The sequence below is a fragment of the Podarcis melisellensis genome (genome assembly GCF_964234715.1).
Source record: "Podarcis melisellensis genome assembly, chromosome: Z".
NCBI classification, from domain to species: Eukaryota; Metazoa; Chordata; class Lepidosauria; order Squamata; family Lacertidae; genus Podarcis; species Podarcis melisellensis.
The window spans coordinates 48,122,443-48,146,408 of record NC_138547.1 but is presented as its reverse complement, the minus strand read 5'-3'; the positions used below and the strand labels follow the sequence as shown (position 1 = coordinate 48,146,408).

At 45.2% G+C, this 23,966-nt stretch overlaps 1 protein-coding gene across 2 annotated transcripts in view; it reads right to left on the bottom strand.

The window, feature by feature from the left end:
* Positions 1-21,124, bottom strand: part of IL13RA1 (interleukin 13 receptor subunit alpha 1) — a 439,968-nt gene extending 418,844 nt beyond the window's left edge. For both annotated transcript variants that reach the window (XM_081896993.1, XM_081896994.1), the window contains exons 1-4: positions 20,991-21,124; positions 16,466-16,623; positions 14,003-14,129; positions 12,445-12,565 (exon numbers count right to left, since the gene is read on the bottom strand). In XM_081896993.1, the coding sequence (XP_081753119.1) occupies positions 12,445-12,565; positions 14,003-14,129; positions 16,466-16,623; positions 20,991-21,060 (476 nt within the window). In that variant the 5' untranslated portion in view covers positions 21,061-21,124. The remainder of the gene's footprint in view (positions 1-12,444; positions 12,566-14,002; positions 14,130-16,465; positions 16,624-20,990) is intronic.
* Positions 21,125-23,966: the final 2,842 nt, after the last annotated feature.

The following is a 23,966-nucleotide window of genomic DNA, read 5'->3' as shown; positions in this document are numbered from 1 at the left end:
CAAAAAATGGAAGGAAATTAAAGGAAATTTAGAAAATTGGAGTCAATTGAAGCTGTTATTATGGGGCAGAATATCAATGATTAAAATAACAGTACTTCCCCAAATCCTCTTTCTCTTTCAGACAATTCCAATAATTATTGGGACGAAATGTTTTAAAGATTGGCAGAGGGACCTGGCCAGTTTTATTTGGCAAGGGCAAAAAAGCAAGAATGAATTTTAAATTGTTGATGGAACTCAGAGAAAGAGGAGGTTTTGCAGTCCCGGACCTCAGAATGTACTTTGAGGCCGCATGTTCGACTTGGTTGAAAGACTGGATGTTGCTTAGGAATACCGATGTCCACCTAGTGAGGAAGGCCTTTGTCAGGGAACTGCCATCGGAAAGAGAGATGGTGCAGAGGCTCCAGCAGACTAGGAGAGATTCTGCAGCGGAGGAGGGAACCAGCAGGGGGAGAGCAGAAGCTCCGGCAGAAGGGGAGTCGGAGGAGGGAGGGCTCTGGGATACTTCTAGTGAGAATAGTGCAGAGGTAACAAGACCCCCGTTGGCAACTCCCACCCTTCGCCGGAAGCTGTCACGCAGAGAGTCACGAAGGCGCATGTCCGTGAAACAACTTTTATGTTGGCGTAAATTTCGTAGACGCCCACTGTCAGATTCTACCAGCGACTAACAGAGTCATGCCTTGGGAGGCTCCGTTAGTGCCTCGGTTTGGTTGACCAGCCAAACACCAGAGGGATCAAGCTTTTACGCACAAGCAGCTCATTATCCCATCACAGCAATCTGACAGTCTTTGAAAGCAGCTTGTGCAAGCAGAGGGCATCATGAGCGAACCAGCCGGAACCGCAGGAGCTGGAGCAGGTCCAAGCCTGGAGGAAAGGTACAGGGCGTTGGAGGTCCAGCTCGCGCTGCAAACGGCGAGGCTTGAGGAGAGGAGGGCTCAAGATGCGGATAAGGGGAAAACCGCCCCACTTGCCAGAAAGGTGCCTGGATTGGTGCAGAGATTTGGGGGGGATCCCAGGAACTATCAAGCCTTTAGAACGGAGATGCAATATGCTCTCAATCTACTGTTTGATGACTTCACCGATGAGAGCTCTAGAGTGGTGTACGTAATTAGCCGTCTAGAGGGAGGGGCGAAGGACTGGGTTCGACCCCTGATGGCAGCCAATAATGATATCTTAAAGGACACGAGGAAGTTTTTTCGCGCCATGGACTTGATGTTTTCCAGCGAGATTGAGCAGGGGGTGGTGCGGAGGCAGTTGATGGCGTGCAAACAGGGGAGCCGATCTGTACGTGAGTACTGGACTGAGTTCACTATGCTTATTCATAGACTGGGGTGGGATCTAGCAAGTGAACCTATTCAAATGTTATTTGAAGAAGGGCTCTCTCCGACAGTGAAAGATGAACTTTCCCGGGCGCCCAGGGCGGAGTCCATGGATCAGCTGACTAAATCTGTGCTGTCCATAGGAGCGCGCCAAGAAGCAAGAGCTTTGGAAAAGCGGGAAGGAAAGGGGGAACGTTGGAAGGACTTCCGCATTCCAGAGATTCTGGAGCAGTCTTTCCCGCCCGCAGAGCCGATGGAACTCGGAACAGCGCGCGCGCGCGCAGTTTCAAACACCAGTGAAGGGCGGAAGAAGGAGGGAAAGAGTGCCAAGAGATGTTATCTCTGCCAACAGCCAGGGCACTTTGCCAGAGTTTGTCCACAAAGGAAGGAATGGCAGGGCATGGCGGGAACTGTTGGGGGAAAGGAGGAAGGAGAAATAGAGGAGCAAGTAAAAGCCAACGCCTGGTTGCCAACATCAGGGCACAGCAGCCAGGCCAGGAAGTAGTGAATGTGCCCACGCCGGAACCTCCAAGACCAGCGCTTGTGATAGAGGTGTTGCTGGAACTGTCAAACGGACACCCACTAAAGATAAAAGCGCTATTGGATTCAGGCAGCTCCTGTAATTTCATGAGTAAGGAGTTTGCTGCTGAACACCAGATACAAACTCTCCCATTAAGTAAGCCTTTGCAAGTAACCACGATTGATGGGAGGGAACTGTTGGGGGGAGAAGTGAGCCAACAGACTGTACCAATGATTATGAGGGTGGCAAGACACACAGAACTGATAGCGTTTAATGTAGCCACCTTGGGAGGAGCTCCCATCATTCTGGGAATGAGCTGGCTGGCACTACACGATCCGCTAGTAGGCTGGCATCAGAGGGTGGTTTCCTTTGGATCAGCACATTGCCTAGAACACTGCAAGGAGGGAGAGGGTCAGGCAGGGGCCAGAGCCACTCTAGCAGGGATGGAAGTGACTGACAAGGGGAAGGTGCCACCACAATACGCTGATTTGATTGACGTCTTCAGTGAAAAGGAAGCAGATAAACTGCCCCCGCACAGACCCTTTGACTGTCAAATCACCTTACTCCCAGGAGCACAATTGCCAGTGGGCAAGCTGTATGCCATGTCAGACCGTGAGATGCAGGAGTTAAGGGAGTTCATTGACAAGAACCTCAAGCGAGGTTTCATCAGAGAGTCACGAGCGGTGGGGGGCAGCCCAGTGTTCTTTGTGGACAAAAAAAACACGGGTAAACCCAGGCTTGTGTGTGATTTCAGGGCCCTAAATGCTGTGTCAGAACCAGTGACTTTCCCTATGCCCAGAATTGATGACATTCTGACGGGTGAGAAAAGGGAAGATTTTTACCAAGCTGGACCTTAGGGGGGCATATAACTTGATACGTGTGAGGAAGGGGGATGAGTGGAAGACCACTATGTTCACCCCCTTGGGGGCGTCTGAGTACCTAGTTATGCCTTTCGGATTACAAGGGGGCTCGGCCTGCTTTCAATCATTCATGAATCACGTCCTGGGGCCATTGCTCTACAAGAACTGCGTGGCGTTCTTAGATGACGTCCTGGTGTACTCAGAGAATGAGGAGCAGCATGTGCGAGATGTTAGAGAAGTACTGAGCAAACTGCAAGAAAATCGGCTGTGGGTGAAACTGGAGAAATGCCAGTTTCATAGCAGGGAGGTGGAATTCCTGGGGTACCAGTTGTCTGACAAGGGGTTGGCTATGGATCCCAGCAAGGTTCAAGCGGTACTGGAATGGAAAACACCAAAGACCAAGAAGGACGTGCAAAGGTTCCTGGGCTTCGGAAACTTCTATAGGAAGTTCATCCAGAACTTTGCCCATTTAACAGCGCCCATCACGGATTGTCTTAGCAGCAAGAAAAAATTTGCTTGGACGGAAGAAGCGCAACGGGCATTCGAACGCTTAAAGGCAGCGTTTGCGTCGGAGGAGCAACTTTTGCACGTGGATCTACAGCAACCAATGCGAGTGGAGACTGACGCGTCAGACCGAGCGGTAGGGGCCGTGCTTCTCCAGCCGGGGAAAGATACGTCTGAATGGAGACCGTGTGCATTCTTCTCGCGGAAGTTGAACAAATCCGAGAGGAACTACACAGTATACGACCGAGAACTGCTCGCCATTCATGAAGCATTCCGGAGATGGCGGCACTTGCTGATTGGGGCGCAGCACAAGGTTCAAGTCCGGACTGACCACAAAAATCTGGAGTACTGGAGAACAGCCCGAGTGCTGAACCAGAGACAAGTGAGATGGGCCCAGGAGTTCTCCAAATTCAATTTTGAGATTCGTTACGTGCCAGGGTCCGAGAACGTAAGGGCGGACGCTCTTTCCAGAAAGCCTGAGTACTTAGAGGGGGAGGGCGCGCCAGAAGCAAGGCATGTAATCCCTGAAGACCGCTGGGTGTGTGGGGCGGCTTTGGTGGGGCAGAAAGAACTGTTAGAGGGTACGGAGAACGATGAATACGCCCAAGAGAAACTCAGAGAACTCAGGAGGACAGAGGAGAACACAGGGGGGTTTGAAGAAAAGAGTGGGGCGTTGTATTACAAAGGGGCACTGTACATACCCGATGGGGAACTGAGGGGCAGAGTACTCAAGCAGTTGCATGATAGCCCCACAGCGGGGCATTTTGGACAGCACAAAACCATGTGGTTGGTTACCAGGGAGTTTTGGTGGCCCAAGGTGAGGGAGGACGTACGGGAATATGTCAGGGGTTGCGACAGGTGCCAGCGAGCGAAAGGGGAGAGGGTGGCGCCAGCGGGGCTCTTACAACCCTTACCCACACCAGAAAGGCCATGGGAGGCAGTCTCCATAGATTTTATGACGGATCTGCCAAAATCCAAGGGCAAAACGGCGGTCATGGTAGTGGTAGATCTATTAACTAAGATGTGTCATTTTATAGCCTGTTCACATGCGGTCACAGCGGAGGAAACCGCCAAGTTGTTCGTAGAGCATATTTTCCGGTTGCATGGCGCCCCCTTGAGGGTGGTCAGCGACAGAGGGAAACAGTTTACTTCCAGGTTCTGGAGGAAGCTTATGAGCTTACTGCACGTGGAAATCAATTTCTCCACTGCCCGGCACCCGGAAACAAATGGGCAAGCGGAAAGGGCAAACGGGATTTTACAACAATACCTGAGGTGTTATGTAAAGGACCGAGAAAATGATTGGGTATAGAGAAAGGTACACGACAGGGATGCCCTATATCCCCTTTACTGTTTATATCGGTCCTGGAGGTTTTATTAAACATGATTAGGAAGGACCAGCTGGTAAAAGGAGTACAGGTTGGATCTAAACAATATAAGTTAAGGGCATTTGCAGATGATTTAGTGTTAACTTTGCAACAGCCAGAAGCTAGTACCAAAAGAGTTCTAGAATTAATGGAGATATTCGGCCAGGTCGCAGGATTTAAATTGAACAAACAGAAAACAAAGGTGCTGGAAAAAAATCTAACAAAAGAGGAGAAAGATAGGTTTCAAAGTGAAACTGGGTTGGAAATAGAAAAAAAGGTTAAGTACCTGGGGGTAAACTTGACATCAAAAAATGTGAATCTATTTAAAGACAACTATGAAAAATGCTGGACAGAAGTTAAGAAAGATCCAGATATATGGTCTAGGCTGAAACTTTCCTTGTTAGGCCGAATTGCTGTTATTAAGATGAATGTATTGCCAAGAATGTTGTTTTTATTTCAGACATTGCAGATTCTAGACAAAATGGACTGTTTCAAGAGGTGGCAGAAAGACATATCTAAATTTGTCTGGCAGGGCAAAAAGCCCAGAATAAAATTTAAGATTTTAACTGATGCAAAAGATAGAGGGGGCTTTGCCCTGCCAGACTTAAGACTTTATTATGAATCAGCAGCTTTTTGCTGGCTGAAGCAATGGCTACTCCTTGAAGACACAGACATTCTTGATCTGGAAGGATATGACAATAGTTTTGGTTGGCATGCATATTTGTGGTATGACAAGGTAAAGGTGTATAAAAGTTTTAAGAACCATATTGTCAGGAAAGCATTGTACAATGTTTGGAATAGATATAAGGATTTATTGGAAAGTAAAACCCCCAGGTGGTTGTCACCAATGGAAGCGAAAGCAGTGAAAAAAATTAACATGGACTCTAATTGGCCTAAGTATTCTGAAATTTTAGAATATGATGGTGAAAGACTGAAGCTACAAAGTTTTGAGAAGCTAAAGCACAAAGTTCGAGACTGGCTACATTACCGTCAGATAAATGAGGTGTTTAAGCAGGACAGGAAACTTGGTTTTCAGAAGGAGAGGTCAAAGCTAGAAACAGAATTGCTAGAATCCAATACTAAAAACCTATCTAAAATGTATAATTTGCTGCTGAAATGGAATACACAGGATGAAACAGTGAAATCAGCTATGATTAAATGGGCACAGGATATTGGCCATGACATTATGTTTGATGACTGGGAACAGTTATGGACCACCGGTGTTAAATTTACGCCATGTAATGCCTTGAAAGAGAATATAATGAAAATGATCTATAGGTGGTACATGACCCCAGTCAAACTTGCAAAGATTTACCATCTGCCCAATAATAAATGTTGGAAATGTAATGAGGCTGAAGGTACCTTCTACCATCTTTGGTGGACCTGCCCAAAGATTAAGGCCTACTGGGAAATGATCTATAACGAAATTAAGAAAGTCCTTAAGTGGACATTTGTAAAGAAACCGGAGGCTTTTCTCTTGGGCATGGTCGGCCAATTGGTGTCAAAGAAGGATAGGACATTTTTTATGTATGCAATTACAGCAGCAAGAATCCTGTTGGCAAAGTATTGGAAGATGCAAGAATTACCTACTCTGGAAGAATGGCAATCGAAGGTGATCGAATACATGGGACTGGCAGAGATGACCGGCAGAATCCGTGACCAGAGGAAAGAGACAGTGGAGGAGGACTGGGGGAAATTTAAAGTATATCTAAAAAATTATTGCAAAATTGTGGACTGATAAGATGTTAAGGGGTAGGAAACAAAGAACTACAGCTGTAAATCTTAAATTGTAAGGAAACCCAAAAGGGATTTAATCAAAGACTGATTGATGAGTTGCTCGAAAAAATGGTAAAATAAGGATGTGGCGAAGGGAAGGCATGGGGAAGTCAATTTTTGTTGTTTGTTTTTGATGTTTGTGTCTGTTTTGTATTGTTATTAATATGTGTAAAAACCAATAAAAATATTTTTTTTAAAAAAAAGAGAAAATGATTGGGTAGATAAGTTACCTCTGGCAGAATTTGCCTACAACAACGCTGAGAACGTGTCCACAGGGATGAGTCCCTTTCTGGCAAATTATGGGTGTCATCCCAGGGCATTTCCAGGAGAAGGAGGGGAGAGGTGGAGCGTGCCGGCGGCAGAACATTTTGTTGAAGAGATGGAAGCCATCCACCGTCAGCTACAACTTAACTTAGAGAGAGCCAAGGAAGAATATAAAAAGCAAGCAGACAGAAATAGGAGGGAAGGTGAAACTATAAGGGTGGGAGACCGGGTGTGGCTATCCACCCAGGGACTACCTTTCAAGGGGGGTTGTAAGAAACTGAAACCCAAAAGATTGGGACCCTTTGAGGTCATACAGCAGGTGAACCCAGTAGCATTCAAACTCAGACTGCCCAGTCACATGAAATTGCACCCAGTATTTCACAGGTCATTACTGTCGCCGTACCGAGAGGGACGTGAATGGGGGGGGGAGCGTGAGAGAGAGGTCTCCCGAACGCCCGTGATAGAAGAGAGAGAACGCGACATGAACGTGGCAGGAATCATTGATTCCAGGTGGAAGGGGGATCAGGTGGAATATCTGGTAGAATGGGAGGGGGAAGTAGAGTCGGAAAACACTTGGGTACCCGCTGAGGTAGTCAATGACGAGGTTTTAATAGAAACATTTCATCGGCGTTTCCCAAAAAAACCGCAACCCGTGGCACGATTTAGAAGGGAACACTTTGGGACCACCGATGAGGAAGGAGAGTTTGGAGGGTTCCCAGAGTCAGGGGTGGGTGAGGAAGCCGACTCCGACGAAGAAGAGGAAGACGGGGAGAGAGACGGTACGCCATGGTTAGAAGTGTTTGAATCCTCGGACGACGAGGAGAGTTCCTTTAGGGGCTTTCCGCCCTCACCGCCAGTGGGAGAGGAAGCGGGGGGTGAAGGGGGCCCTGAGGGGGAGGTGGATGTCAGGGAACTGCCATCGGAAAGAGAGATGGTGCAGAGGCTCCAGCAGACTAGGAGAGATTCTGCAGCGGAGGAGGGAACCAGCAGGGGGAGAGCAGAAGCTCCGGCAGAAGGGGAGTCGGAGGAGGGAGGGCTCTGGGATACTTTTAGTGAGAATAGTGCAGAGGTAACAAGACCCCCGTTGGCAACTCCCACCCTTCGCCGGAAGCTGTCACGCAGAGAGTCACGAAGGCGCATGTCCGTGAAACAACTTTTATGTTGGCGTAAATTTCGTAGACGCCCACTGTCAGATTCTACCAGCGACTAACGGAGTCATGCCTTGGGAGGCTCCGTTAGTGCCTCGGTTTGGTTGACCAGCCAAACACCAGCGGGATCAAGCTTTTACGCACAAGCAGCTCATTATCCCATCACAGCCTTATTTGAAGTTTGGGAGAGGAATAAATCCAAAGTTATAACAAAAACCCCTTGGTGGATATCACCTATAGAGTCAACTGCCATTCATAAAAATAACATGAACAATAACTGGCCAACTTACAGAGACTTGGTGGATGAGATAAATTATTGTCCCAAACTGAAAAGGTTTGAAGAACTCAAACAACTAGGGGTAAATTGGCTAGAATAATACCAGCTTAGGGTGACCTTTGAAAAAGATAAGACGTTAAAAAGGTTTGATAATAAAGCATAGATCTTAGAGGAGATTTTACAGAACAACCAAAAGACTCTCTCCAAAATGTACAAGCTGTTACAGAATGCTCAAATAGAAAAAGAGGAAAAGGGAAAGGCCATAATAAGATGGGAGCAGGACTTAGGTTATGTAATTGAATATAGCCAGAATCTAGTACGAAAAGAGTACTACAACTAATCCAAGATTTTGGTCGGGTGGCGGGATTTAAACTAAATAAGCAAAAAACTAAGGTGTTGGGAAAAAACTTGACAGATATTGAGTCGGAACGGTTTCAGAGAGAGACAGAGTTAACTGTGGTTAAGAAAGTTAAATACCTAGGGGTAAACATAACAGCAAAGAATCTGAGTCTGTTCAAAGATAATTATGAAAAATGTTGGTCTGAAATTAAGAGAGACTTGGATAGCTGGTCAAAATTGAAACTCTCATTGTTAGGTCGAATAGCTGCTATTAAGATGAATGTATTGCCAAAAATGTTGTTTTTGTTTCAGACATTGCAGATTGTAGATAAAACGGAGTGCTTCCGGAAGTGGCAGAAAGATATCTCCAAATTTGTCTGGCAGGGCAAAAAGCCCAGAATTAAGTTTAAGATATTAACGGACGCAAAAGAAAGAGGGGGCTTTGCCCTGCCAGACTTAAAGTTGTACTATGAAGCCGCAGCTTTCTGCTGGCTAAAAGACTGGCTACTTCTGGAGGACACGGACGTGCTGGATTTGGAAGGTTTTAACAATGCATTTGGATGGCATGCATATTTATGGTACGATAAGGTTAAGATTAACAAGGTCTTTAAGAACCATATTGTCAGAAAAGCAATATTTAATGTCTGGACAAGATACAAAGACTTATTAGAGAACAAAACACCGAGGTGGCTGTCACCTTTGGAGGCTAAGGCCCGAAAAGGACCCAATATGGAGGCCAATTGGCCAAAATATTGGGAAATACTAGAAAGGGATGGAGACAATTGGAAACTGCAGAGTTTAGAGAAAATGAAAGATAAAGTGCGAGACTGGTTACACTATGCTCAGATTAAAGAAGTGTTTAAGATTGATAAAAAGTTAGGATTCCAGGTGGAGAAATCGAAACTGGAAACAGAACTGTTAGAACCTAAGACCAAGGTACTTTCAAAAATGTATAACTTGCTGCTGAAATGGAACACACAAGACGAATTGGTTAAATCGGCTATGATAAAGTGGGCCCAGGATATTGGGCACAACATTATGTTTGAGGACTGGGAAAGGTTATGGACCACCGGGCTGAACTTCACAGCATGTAATGCTCTGAAGGAAAATGTAATGAAAATGATATATAGATGGTACATGACCCCAGTGAAATTGGCTAAAATACACCATTCGTCTGATAACAAATGTTGGAAATGTAAGGAAAATGAAGGAACATTCTTTCACCTCTGGTGGACCTGCCCTAAAGTGAAGGCCTTCTGGGAAATGATATATAATGAGTTAAAAAAGGTATTTAAGTATACCTTCACCAAGAAACCAGAGGCCTTCCTTCTGGGCATGGTCGGCCAGAACGTGTTAAAGAAGGACAGAACATTTTTTATGTATGCTACAATGGCGGCAAGGATACTTATTGCTAAGAGCTGGAAAACTCAAGATCTACCCACACTGGAAGAATGGCAGATGCAGCTGATGGACTATATGCAACTAGCTGAGATGACTGGCAGAATCCGCGACCTGGGAGAGGAGAGGGTTGAAGAAGACTGGAAGAAATTTAAGATTTATTTACAAAAGTACTGTAATTTGGTTGAATCCTAACAAGGAAGCCAGAGCAGAAATAATTGTCTACCATTAAATTATAATTTTTTATTTGAGTTTAATCTAAATACTGCACTTAAGATCATAAACAAGATGATAATTTGCTTGGAAAAATTCGTTTTTAATGATGAAGTGGAAGCGGGAGACGTGAGGGAGTCCACAATAGAATGAAAGGATGTTATGAAACCTATTCTGTTTGTTAAATATGTATCTGTAAAAAATCTTAATAAAATTTTTTATAAAAAAAAAAGAATATAAAGAGTGGAAAAAACTGTGGACAAAAAAATATTAATTTTACAGTATGTTATTTAATAAGAGAAAACTACCTGAAAATGCACCATAGATAGTATTTAACACCGGAGAGATTGGCTAAAATGAACAAATCGCTTAGTAATAAGTGCTGGAGATGCACAAAGCAGAACCTTTTACCATATGTGGTCGACATGTCCATAGATCAGAAATTTCAGGGACATGATCCAGGAAGAAATAAAAAAGTTACTAAGAACTTTACATAGCAAAAGACCAGAAACATACCTCTTGGGTTACAGATAGGTAGCCGTGTTGGTCTACCATAGTCAAAACAAAAAAAATTCCTTCCAGTAGCACCTTAAAGACCAACTAAGTTAGTTCTAGGTATGAGCTTTCGTGTGCATGCACACTTCTTCAGATACCTCTTGGGAATATTGAATAGTGATATTTCTAGAGAAAATACTAAATTCTTTCTGTACACGACATCAGCGGCGAGAATCCTAGTGGCTAAATACTGGAAAGGGTAACCAGGTACCGACCAAAGAGGAATGGTTATGTAAATTATGTAAATATTTGGAACTGGCCAAATTGACGGATATAATAAGACTAAAGCCAATGAATACAGTCAAGAAGGAACAGAAGTGCTTGAATGATTATTTAGAAAGACAAGGTTCTAATGTAAAAATTTGGCTGTGTCTAGAATGACCCCTGTGAATGGAAAAGGGGAAACACACACACACAGAGTGCACATTAATGATTCCGTGTCATCCTAGAAAAAGTGAAAAAGTGGGGTGCAGTGGGGTTCTGCCCTGGGTCTGTTGTTATTCAATGCCTTTATAAATGAATTGGGCAAAGGAATGGAGGTGACGCTCATCCAATTTACAGACAACATCAAACCCGGAGAATCAGGATTCAAGATGACCTTAACACATTGAAGAACTGGGCCCATACCAACAAAATGAATTTCAATATGGACAAATGTAAGGTTTTGCACTTAGACAGGAAGAACTAAATACACAAATATAAGTTGGGGGACCCCTGGCTTGCCAGTTGTACATGTGAGAAGGATCTAGAGGGTCTTGGTAGACCACAAACTTAACATGAGTCAACAGTGTGATGCAGCAGCAAAAAAAGCTAATGACATTCTAGGCTGCATCCACAGAAATATAGTGTCCAGGTCAAGGGAAGTAATAGTACCACTTTATTCTGCCTTGGGACGTGGGTGGCGCTGTGGGTTAAACCACAGAGCCTAGGACTTGCCGATCAGAAGGTCCGCGGTTGAATCCCCGCGACAGGCTGAGCTCCTGTTGCTCGGTCCCTGCTCCTGCCAACCTAGCAGTTCAAAAGCACATCAAAGTGCAAGTAGATAAATAGGTACCGCTCCAGCAGGAAGGTAAATGGCTGCTCCATACGCTGCTCTGGTTCGCCAAAAGCGGCTTAGTCATGCTGGCCACATGACCTGGAAGCTGTATGCCGGCTCCTTCGGCCAATAAAGCGAGATGAGCGCTGCAACCCCAGAATCGGCCACGACTGGACCTAATGGTCTGGGGTCCCTTTACCTGTATTCTGCCTTAGTCAGACCACAGTTGGAATACTGTGCCTAATTCTGGGTACCACAATTTAAGAAGGATGTTGACAAGCTAGAGTGTGTGCAGAGGAGGGCAACCAAGATGATTAAGGGTGTGGAAACCAAGCCCTTATGAGGAACGGTTGAGAGAGCTGGGTATGTTTAGCCTGGAAAAGAGGAAACTGAGAGGAGACATGAGAGCCATCTTCAAATATCTTGAGAGTTGTCACATGGAAGATGGAGCAAGCTTATTTTCTCCTGCTCTGGAGGATAATACTTAAAGCAATGGACTCAAACCAAGTTACAACAAAAGAGAAGGAAGAACTTTCCGATAGTATGAGCTGTTCAACAATGGAACAGACTACCTTGAAAGGTGGTGGACACCCCTTAATTTGAGGTTTAAGCAGAGGTTGGATAGCCATCTGTAATGGATGCTTTTGTTGAGATTCCAGCATTGTAGGGGGTTGTGTTAGATGACCATTGGCGTCCCTTCAAACTCTACAATTTTATGATTTTATGATTGAAAACAGTTTTCATGTTTCCCCAAGGGATTTCCAAACTGAGGAATGTTTGATTAAAATCCCTCACAGCTCTGCGCTGAAAGAGAGAGGGCCGAGTTCCCAAATTCCCTACACAATGGAAATAAAAGAAAAAATTAAGTACAAACCAGTAATTCAATTTGTAGGTTGTGTTAGGACTTGCATTCTCTCCACGCTGCCATGAGCACATCATGTACTTCATATTGTACCACATACATCGGATTTTAGTGGCTCCTGTACCTGCAATACCTAGGAAGCAAAAGCATCAGAAGCAGGACTGGTTGCATCAAGCACCTGGCTTTAACTAAGCATTCCTCCTTCTTCAGTGAGCTTCTGAAACTGTGGCCCTAACTTGCCTGCAAAGCAGTACTGCTGGAGCCCAGAAATTGGGTTTCAAGTACAGCAAGACTCAAAGGCTTTGAACTAGCAAAATTCCGCAATTCCTAATTTAGGCTAGGTCATGCAAATTAAACCCACCTGAAAACATTTACTTTGTGTACTTCATTCTATAGTAATGATTGGTGCTTGAAGGCTTAATTTAGGGGTGGGGCAGGAAATTATCAGATATATGGAATGGGAAGGTTCAATCATCCCCAGCCCTTTCTTGCAGCAGAGAATTCATCAAGTACCATCCATGTATTTCAGAGTTTTCAATTCTGATAACGTGTTGGAATGTTTTAGTCTTAACCATCACACCCATGCCAACCCCTCGGGCCCCCAGGATGACTGCTGACTGAAATGGAGATCAAAATGGGGCAACGGAGTAACAAAAGGGAAGGATCAGCATGCCAGGGAAAACTCCTATGTTTGCAGAACTTTGCAAAAAGCCAATGAGGGTTGAGCACAAAGCACTTTCCTGCTCATACTTCCCAGCAACTGATATTCCTACGTGACATAATACACAGCCATCATGACAAGTAACCACTGGGAGCCTTAATTTTCCATTCATTTGTCTAAGCCCTTTTAAAGGCATCTAAGTTGGTGGCTACAACTGCATCTAGTAGTAGCAAGTTCCATAGTTTACCTAGGTGCTGTATGAACAGTACTTCCTTTTCCCTGTCCTCAATCTCCCACCATGCATTTTAATTGAATAATCCCAGATTGTTCTATTGAGAAAGGGAGGAACACGCCCCATTCTACATTTTCTCCATACCATGCATGTAACCTGCTGTTTATCTGCAGCGCTGCCAACCAGAAGGGATTTAAAGAGTGGGAAGGGATATCAAACAGTGTCCAATCCCTGCACGTCTAATGACCATGATACTTCTGTGGCTGGTCGAGAATGAGCAAACTCATGCAGAGAATGAAAAGGCCTAAGGCAATGTCTCTCAACTTCATGGCCTCCAGATGTATTGGACTACATTTCCCACAGTCTGTTTAATAGCCTGAGTGGTTTAAGCTGATGGGAGTTGTAGAATGAAACATCTGGAGGCCACCGGGTTAGGGAGGACTGGACTTAGGGAAATGTAGCACTGGGTGCACAACTCGGGCAGGGGATCTCAAGAAGCTTTCTGGTTTGGACTACGAATATGGATTTGTTAAGTTGATACAGATATTTGTGCAATTTTTGATAAATAAATGTCTAATACAAATCTGAAGAGACAATGCATGTACTTTTGTAAACCAAGAACTTCTTTAATAAAAATTATTTTTTAAATCTATAGAATGCAGTGTCTGAAAACTTACCATTTTGACAAAGAGTGATTTTAACATAATCTCCATCACCCTGTCCTTCACATGAAGTGGCGACTCCAAAAATGACTTTTTTACCCAGAGGTATGAACACTGTCCGGAAATTTTGAACATTCCATTCCTATGTTTGGAAGGAGGGGAAATCATATATACATGTATTAAAAACTACTAATCTCAAACAAAGTAATTTTTAAACCCGATTCCATAGGATAAAAATCATAATGCTTCTACTGGTAAAACACTCTATGTGTACAACTATGTGTAGTAGCAGTTTCCTTGGAAGCCAAAGGCTGCATTTCTAAACACACTCACCTGGGAGAAAGCAAAGTAACTTAAGTCACTGAGGCTTACTTTTGTGGAGGCATACACAAGATTACATCTATTTCTGGTCTCAATTATTCTGCTTGTTTTTCTTTATGTTCACTTTAATTAAATTACATTCCTATATTTCCCCCCGTTCATTATTTTGTATTTGTATTTTTTATCTGTCTCCATTGCTTTCTCTCTATGCTCCTGACAGTCCATTTGTGGAACACTCATCTATTAACCCTTTACTCCCTTGTGCTATTTATGATCTCTTTTTCAAAATCATCATAATACTTTCCTACTCTTGCTAATTATTGCATTTTACTTTTACTTTATTGCAATTATTACTCTTTTACTCTGTCTTCTTGCTAGCACACAATATTCCCCTTTCCCTCACTGTCTTCTTAGATTTTGAGCCTGTGGGAAAGGCCTTGGAATTTTTAATTTCTGTACAGCACCCGTTAGGCTGAATGTGTTTGTAACAGCAGGAATTGTGGTACTCCCCTCGTGTGCTTTTCCTGCTATCACTAGTCTTTTCTATTTTAGTTTTCCACATCTTACTTGAAATGCACACAATCCAATCACAGAAATCACTCCAAAGAGTTAAATGTCCATGAAGTTATACAGAAGCCTTTCCATAACTGTGATGGCAATGGTACACTGCAGGAGTCACACAAATGCAACTCCTATCAGTATGGTCAATGGTCAGGAATGATGCCAGTTGCAGTCCACAACAACTGGAGGTCACCATGAAGGATACTCTGATTTAGATGATTTTGCTATCTTTGTTATTGGACTGCCTAATTTTACCATTTGTTTTAGGCCGTGTTTTGGAAGTCATCTTGAGTTCAAGCCATGGAAAAGCTGGGCATACTACTTGATCACACTTGACTTGCATGTGCAAATAACCCACCAGAGCTCTCTAACCCCACAGGCAGAACGTTGGCATTACTTGCAAGATAGCATGTTGCAGAGAAGTCAGTGACACCAGATATGGGGAACCTCTGGCCTGTAGGCCAATCTGGCCCACCAGTCTTCCCTATTTGATTTGCAAAGCCATTTTGAGCAAGCCACACCCACCTGCTATCTATGATGTCAGGATGTGTGGCAGTTAAGGCTTGGCTGAAAAGGGCTTTGCATGATAACATAGTCTCCTCAAGGTCCTTTGTGTGGTGATCCCCAGGTGCCCAAGAACCAGCTGATCATTACGTGTTTTGCAACCCCTGTGGTGTACTGGAAGCACTGAACACTGGGCTTGCAAAGCACTTTGAACTAGGATTGCCATATCTTGGAGAACAAAAAAGAGGACAGCCTGAACTGCTGCCAGCCCAAGCCAGGGAAAGAGGCATGTGGGAGGGCCACAGAGCCTGTGCACCTCTTTCCCTGGATTGGGCTGGCAGCGGCCACGGTGTTCAGAGCAGCTTGAGCAAGCCTGAGGCCAAGAAGCCCGAGGAGTCTGAGCCAAAAACCCCAGACATTTCCTTTAAAATGTAAAGCTCCGCTTGGATGGGCATGTTGGTCCCTCAAAAGAGGGCATGTCCAGATTTCCCAGATGTAGGACAACCCTATGAGAATACCTCTTCTCTAATGTCCAACAGCCAGATGATTGTCAAGTGTTTGAGAAGAGCTGCACATGGATTGAGCCAGGCTTTGAATTATCTCCTCTCAAAGGCCAACTTTCACAGGTGGCAACCACCCTGTGTTACTCCCTGCTCGTATTGGTGTTTTCCCTGCTTCAAGATTGCCAAGTGTTGAAAAAGATCATGCCACTTGTGTGTTTATGCATATTTGTGTGTGTGTGTGCGCGCGTGCGTGTGCGCACACACACACAAAAATGCATGTGAGAACACCACTCAGGACATCATGCCAGTTTAACTTTCCATGGTTACAAGAGGAAACACCACCCATGCTAACCTATAGACTATATTTAATGCAGCATAAGAGGCTGATTGACCCTCTTCTCCTTATATACCACCCTTCGCAGAGTTTTAGTGTCACGCCACCATCAATTCAAACAGATCAGATTTCTAGATTCCACAAGTCTTGTCTGAAATCACTGATTTGCTTCTCAATTCCCAAAGCTCTACTTTTCATCACAATAATTCAGCAGGGCAATTTCTGACTTGGAATCAGAAGACTCTGAAAGCTTACCTTTTGGCCCCATTCTCCACTGGTGGTTATAGCAGTTACATACCGTAGATTGCAGTCATCTTCTATTTTTACAGGAGCCCATGTCACATTCAGCTGGCAGTTATTTTCATTGATAGTATATGTGATGTTAGTTGGGCGAGGCAGATCCAACACGACTCCTATGAAAAAAAGGAAGGGAAATGGGGGAACCATCACTTTCTATTCTTTTAAGTTGTTGACTTTCAGGACGAATCCAAGCAGCAACTGGAATTGCAGCCAGGTGCACACCCACTGCCACAGAGTTTCAGCCCTTGAGGTCTAAGGAATGCCTTTGGGTGACAGTTTAAGGAGCACCACAATATAGGCAGTTGTCATGGGCTAGCCATCCCTTGGGACGCAGGTGGCGCTGTGGGTAAAAGCCTCAGTGCCTAGGACTTGCTGATCAAAAGGTCAGCGGTTCGAATCCCTGCGGCGGGGTGCGCTCCCGTTCCTCGGTCCCAGCACCTGCCAACCTAGCAGTTTGAAAGCACCCCCGGGTGCAAGTAGATAAATAGGGACCGCTTACTGGTGGGAAGGTAAACGGCGTTTCCGAGTGCTGCGCTGGCTCGCCAGATGCAGCTTTGTCACGCTGGCCACGTGACCCGGAAGTGTCTCCGGACAGCGCCGGCTCACGCCCTCTTGAGCAAGATGGGCGCGCAACCCTAGAGTCGGACACGACTGGCCCATACGGGCAGGGGTACCTTTACCTTTACCTTTTAGCCATCCCTTGGAATTCCATCCCATGCACTGTGCTCAGCTTATTGTGCATGTATGTCATGCACATAGGGCATTATCTGAGAGGCATCATTATCCCCACAGCTCAATACTGCACACCCTGTAACTGCCAACAGCTCCCCCAGGCTTTAGATAGGACTCTCTCCCAGCCCTACCTGTAGATGCTGGGAACAGTTTAGGGAGGTTTTTAATGTCTGATGTTTTATTGTGCTTTTAATTCTGTTGAGAGCTGCCCAGATGGGCGGGGTATAAATAAACTACTACTACTACTACTACTACCTACTACTACTACTACTGGACCTTGGGTCCTCTATATGCAAAGCATGTGCTCTGCCAATGCCCTATAGCTATAGTCTGAAAAAGGAAAACAACAGCCAGAAACTTGTCAGTACAGCAAGGATGCATCTGATAGGGGAGTCTCAGGCATGGAGAAAAGTGGGTCAAAAGACTGAGAGCTGCTGTGTTATATCACAAAAGTTAAGAACAAGATAGCACAGGATGACTAAGTAGTGATAATATACCTGCCCCTGTACCAGATTCCTGGAATCAATGAATGCTGCCAAGCTCCTCCACCAATGTCCTTCACTACTTTCAAGTTGCACCAAGCTCTTTGAACGCATCACAAAGAAATATCAGCTTCTCCTTCCAGATGTATGCAACTAGCCAACTAGTTTAGAAAAATAACCTTAAATGCACAATTCAAGATCAATGGTACTGACCACCCTGGCATTTGACAAAGCACCTACAGTATTTTTAAAACTTAATTTTAATCTTTAATTAATAGAAGATTCAACCCATTGATGCTTCCAGCTGGATTATGCCCATATAAATTTTTGCTGCCTTTGTATGCCATCAAAAAAGTCTTGTTTGGAAATTATGCTTCCACTTCTCTAGTTCCTGTAGCAAGCTTTTGGTGATTCACTAGGTGCTACCCACACACTTTTAAGCTTTCCCCCTCAGCCTCAAGGGAAAAACTGAGAGTGTCCAAGATTCTTTTTTCTTCACCAAATAGCAAACTATGTGGAAATGCAGTGTAACACAACTTATGCTGTGTTGCTCAAAATCTCAGACTAGCTCTCGTAGGTAGCTAAACTGGCTTCAGCCTATTGCATAAGGTAAAGGTAAAGGTACCCCTGCCCGTACGGGCCAGTCTTGACAGACTCTGGGGTTGTGCGCCCATCTCACTTAAGAGGCCAGGGGCCAGCGCTGTCCGGAGACACTTCCGGGTCACGTGGCCAGCGTGACATCGCTGCTCTGGTGAGCCAGTTCCGCACACGGAAACGCCGTTTACCTTCCCGCTGGTAAGCAGTCCCTATTTATCTACTTGCACCCGGAGGTGCTTTCGAACTGCTAAGTTGGCAGGCGCTGGGACCGAGCAGCGGGAGCGCACCCCGCCGCAGGGATTCGAACCGCCGACCTTTCGATAGGCAAGTCCTAGGCGCTGAGGCTTTAACCCACAGCGCCACCTGCGTCCCACACCAGCCTATTGCATACTGACATGGAAATATCACATACCAGGTATCTGAAAGTTAATTTTTAGAGAATGTTAGTTTTGTATTTGTTAGCTAATAATGCAGGAAGGGTTCATATTTACGCCAACTGAGCTATCTAAATAAATTACTGGGTTTTCGTTTTCTTTATGCATATGTATATTTTCCTTCTTTCTTTGTAGATTGCATTTAAATTGGAGGTATAGCTATGCCAATCATTTAAACTTCCCTTCCTCAGTCTCTCTTTTATTATTTTTTGATTGCATGTGCCTGAAGAAAAGTTTCTTCTACAACAACCCTAAACTAGCAGCTCCAGGATAGGGGAGATCTCTTGGGCAAGGTATTCCAAGGGTCCCCTTAATGTAAAAGAAAATTCTCTCATCCTGCTGCCTCAGAACATTGCAGGCATTCCATGGAAAGCAAGGGTTCTGCATCAACAGGTCCTTTGGTAGTCTTACCTAAGGTCATCCTACAAGGGCTTCCAGTTGGCTAGTCACAGTGACCAAATGTAGCCCTCCAAATAGCTTGTTGTCTTGCAAATATGAAGTACATGGTGTGACAAGCATCTCACTATACATATAATTACTAGATTTCCTCTTGTTGCAGCCCGCAATAGTATTTTTGTTAGCTTGCTGCACTAGTATTTATTTTGCTTGCTGAAAGTACATGAGGAGGGATTATATCTGTAGGTCAACAACCGAAGCCAACTCTGAGTTTCCCTGGGCAACAGATTGCCAGCCGACTTCTTTCTGCCCCTGCCTTTTAACAAATAGAAAATATACGGGCACACGTGTAACATACTCAACATGTAACATACTCAGGAAACATAGAAAAGAGGCCACCTCACAAATAGCAAAGGACAATCCTTTTTCACTCACACATAGGCATGTAGGCTAGGGACACTAGGGTTGATCAGTAAGATTGGCAGCTCCTCCATCATGCCGCCAGGCAGGCAGGTAGGCAAGATGGCTCTGATGGGCAAAGTAGGTGGGCAGCTGCTGCTGAGGTGAAGTGAGCCTGTTCAGAATGCTAGATTACCATTATAAGGGGAAGAGGCACAAAGCTTCAGCAGCACACAGACTGAGTTATGCTCATATTGGGCTGGGCACAGAGGAGTCAAGGAAACCAGCCAGCCTGCATGCAGTGGAAGAGGTCTGGCTAGAGACTGTTTAAACTGTTCCTGTGCTAACAGAACAACAGCAGAAAACCGACTTAATTCAGAAGGTGGAGAAAAACAAATCAAACCCACTGTCCTCTTATAGAGGAAACTAATAGAGCAGGAGGTTAAGAAGTCATCCAGCTACTCCTTCTGGACCCAAGTCTACTTAAGCCTCCCTAAACATTTCCAAAATGTTCCTTATTTGGTTTAAGGTCAAGTTATGCAACTTTGCCAAGTTTTGTTCCCAAGCACCTAAAAGAAATTATGAAAATGACAGTAATTTGGGATCACCCCAAGTGTAGTAGTGATCAGCGAGCTGCAATTTGGACAGCAACCTGGCCGCAGATCAAACAGCCTTGCTGTTGACTTGAAGACCTTTGTATGTTAACATGCCTTGGTAACTTATTCTTTTTTAAATTAGCCAGTCACTTGAATGATTGGCTGTATTGTTTTCAATGGTGTTTCATATTTGAATGTTGTACACACGCGCGAACCCCCCCCCCGATATTTTACGACGTGGAAGCACAAAGCACATCAATACTTTTATAAATACAAAGTAAATAAACGGAAGGAACTGGGGTTTTCTTCAGCACAACGGGCTTCTGTGTGCCGAACTATTAGGAAGGTAAGCAGCAAGGAGCAAGAGAGGGACCCGGGTCGGGAGGCATGATGCCCGGCATCGTCAGGCTTCTGAGGAAATTTAACTCTTCTCTCCTTCCGAGGAAGCAGGCGTTTATCAACACCATAGTCGTATCTAATCACCATAAGATAAATTCCCACCCAAACAAACCCGCGCACCAATTTGGGATGCCGAATTTTAACGAGAGGCCACTTCCTTCTCCAACTTGGAGCGGGATTACTTGTGAGGAGCTAATACTTTGAGGAAACAGAGCTCCCTTTCCTCCTCCTCCGCTGACTTCCAGGAAGGAGTTTCTCTCCCCCCGACCTTAAGGGATGGACCCCCCGCCACTCTGCCCTCCAGGGACCCTCGCCCGAGCAGGCCTTGCTCTCCAGGGGCTGCAGCGGGCGCCCCCCGGCGAACCCTCAGCGCTCCCAGCCCGGCAGGAGGAGGAGGCGCCCCGGGGGACCGGGCCCCCCCGAGGCCCCTTCCCCGCCGCCTCACCTCCGCCCACGGCCCCGGCCAGCAGCAGCAGCAGCAGCAGCGCGGCCATCTCGGCGAGCAGCGGCCCCATCACATCCCCGAGGCTCGAGTGGCGTCGGGGGCGGGCGCTGCCGGGAAGAGTGCCGGCCGGGGCGCCTCCTCCTCCTCCTCCTCCTCCTCGCGGCCTTGGCCCCGCCTGGCGGAGGGAGGAGACGAGGGAAGGAGGCCGGCCTGAGGGGAAAGAGGAGGCTCACGAGCCTCTCTCCTCTCCGGCTCCTGAGCATGGGCAGAGGGCGCTCTCTCCAGGCGGGTCACAGCCCTTGTTGTTGGCTCTACTCAGAGGAGACCCATTTGCATGAAAGTGGCTAACTTAGGTGCAGTCAGTGAGGGCGCCCCGAAGAAGGTGCCGGGGGATTTCTTTCTTTCTTTCCTTCTTTCTTCCCAGTGTTGCTGCTACCAACAGAATCGAACCTAAATGAATGGCCGTGACTGACAAAGTCCATTAAGTTATATGTATGTAGAGAGAGAGGTGATGAGGTAATCTTTTAAAAAATCATTACTTCACTTTTTAAAATAGGCATTTTTAAATAGGTGCAATTACATATGGGTTAAGTAGCAAAGTCCAGATCACGACAGGAGATAGATAGAGAGATAATTATTTATAAAATACTCATTTTTTAAAAAAAATATGTAAATATTTGAATACCCAGTTCACCTTGCAGGGCAGAGGAACTTTTCTTTCCTGGTAGGATAGAAACAAACAAAAGGATAAAAGCAGACATGCAGTCAAAATTATAAAAGACTGTCAGAATGTCACATACGTAACCTAACTCCCCAAGGTTATTGTAAGGTTAAAAATGAGGAATACAAAACTCAGGATATATATGCAGCAAATGTGACTAAAGAAAAATGGGAGTCTTTCCTTTTTATTACTTTTTAACAGCTAAAAAAAACTTAGAAGAATAAAAATAAAGCAAAGGATATACTAAAATATATTTGTTGCTGAAATATAACAAAAGCTGACAGTAGCCCTCTCGAGCATGTCTGTCTACCCAGAAAGAGGTCCCATTGAGTTAAATAGAGTTTACTCCCAGGAAAGTGTGTAGAGGTTTGTTGCTTTAACGAATCTTGTTCTGTTATACAACTGAATCATTTGCAAAAGGTGTTTTCTTCCGTTAAGACAAAAATAGCCCAGACCTCCTGCACACACAAAAACACACCCTCCCTAACCTCAAGCAACCAAGCAACCAAAATCAACACTTAAAATTTTAAGATAAAACAACTAACTTTTTAAGAAAGACAGAAGAAACAAACAAAAAGCCCTGTTTTTATTAATACTTATTGCCTTCACATTTTTCATGAAAAAGTAGGAATTTGATACTTAATTTTTAAAAGTTTATGTTTTAGTACATTTGCAAAAGCTCCAATTGTAAATACAAAAATATACATAGTAATCAACTTATTTGACAAAGAAAAGAGGGAGAGAGGAGGGTTAAAAGAGGATTTTTAAGAAATGGTTCAATGGCTCAGTGTTATCCTGCATTTTATCACACCAATGCATAATAAAAGGACTCCATCTCCCAACAAAATAATTATCCACTTGCCTCCTGTCAACTTAGCAGTTTGAAAGCATGCAAGTGCAAGTAGGTACCACTTCAGCGGGAAGGTAAATGGCGTTTCCATGCGCTCTGGCACTTGTCAAGGTCCTCCATGCTCCAGTAGTGGTTTAGTTCTGCTGGCCACATGACCCAGAAAGCTGTCTGCAGACAAACGCCGGCTCCCTCAGCCTGAAAGCGAGAGGAGCGCCGCAACCCCATAGTCGCCTTTGACTGGACTTAACCGTCCAGGGGTCCTTTACCTTTTTACCTTACTCTTATGACCCCTGGGCTCTCACCTGTGGGGTGCCTCAGGGTTCTGTCCTCTCCCCCATGCTTTTCAACATCCACATGCAGCCTCTGGGAGAGATCAGGGGGTTTGGGTTGGGTGTTCATCAATATTCGGATGATACCCAGCTCTACCTCTCTTTCAAATTGGAACCAGTGAAGGCAGTGAAGGTCCTGTGTGAGTGTCTGGAGGCAATTCGAGGATGGATGGTGGCTAACAAATTGAGGTTGAATCCTGACAAGACAGAAGTACTGTTTGGGGGGGGACAGGAGACGGGTGGGTGTGGAGGACTCCCTGGTCCTGAATGGGGTAACTGTGCCCCTGAAGGACCAGGTGTGCAGCCTGGGAGTCATTCTGGACTCACAGCTGTCCATGGAGGCGCAGGTCAATTCTGTGCCTAGGGCAGCTGTTTATCAGCTCCATCTGGTACGCAGGATGAGACCCTTCCTGCCCGCAGACTGTCTCGCCAGAGTGATGCATGCTCTAGTTATCTCCCGCTTGGACTACTGCAATGCGCTCTACGTGGGGCTACCTTTGACGGTGACCCAGAAACTACAACTAATCCAGAATGCGGCAGCTAGACTGGTGACTGGCAGCGGCTGCTGAGACCATATAACACCGGTCTTGAAAGACCTACACTGGCTCCCAGTACGTCTCGGAGCACAATTCAAAGTGTTGGTACTGACCTTTAAAACCCTAAAGGGCCTCAGTCCAGTATACCTGAAGGAGCGTCTCCACCTCCATTGTTCTGCCCGGACACTGAGGTCCAGCGCCGAGGGCCTTCTGGCGGTTCCCTCATTGCGAGAAGCGAAGTTACAGGGAACCAGGCAGAGGGCCTTCTCGGTAGTGGCACCTGCCCTGTGGAACGCCCTCCCATCAGATGTCAAAGAGGAAAATAACTACCAAACTTTTAAAAGACATCTGAAGGCAGCCCTGTTTAGGGAAGCTTTTAATGTTTAATAGATTATTGTATTTTAGTGTTTTGTTGGAACCCGCCCAGAGTGGCTGGGGAAGCCCAGCCAGATGGGTGGGGTATAAATAACTTATTATTATTATTATTATTATTATTATTATTATTATTATTATTTGTCGGTTTTAGCATTTGAACATTTC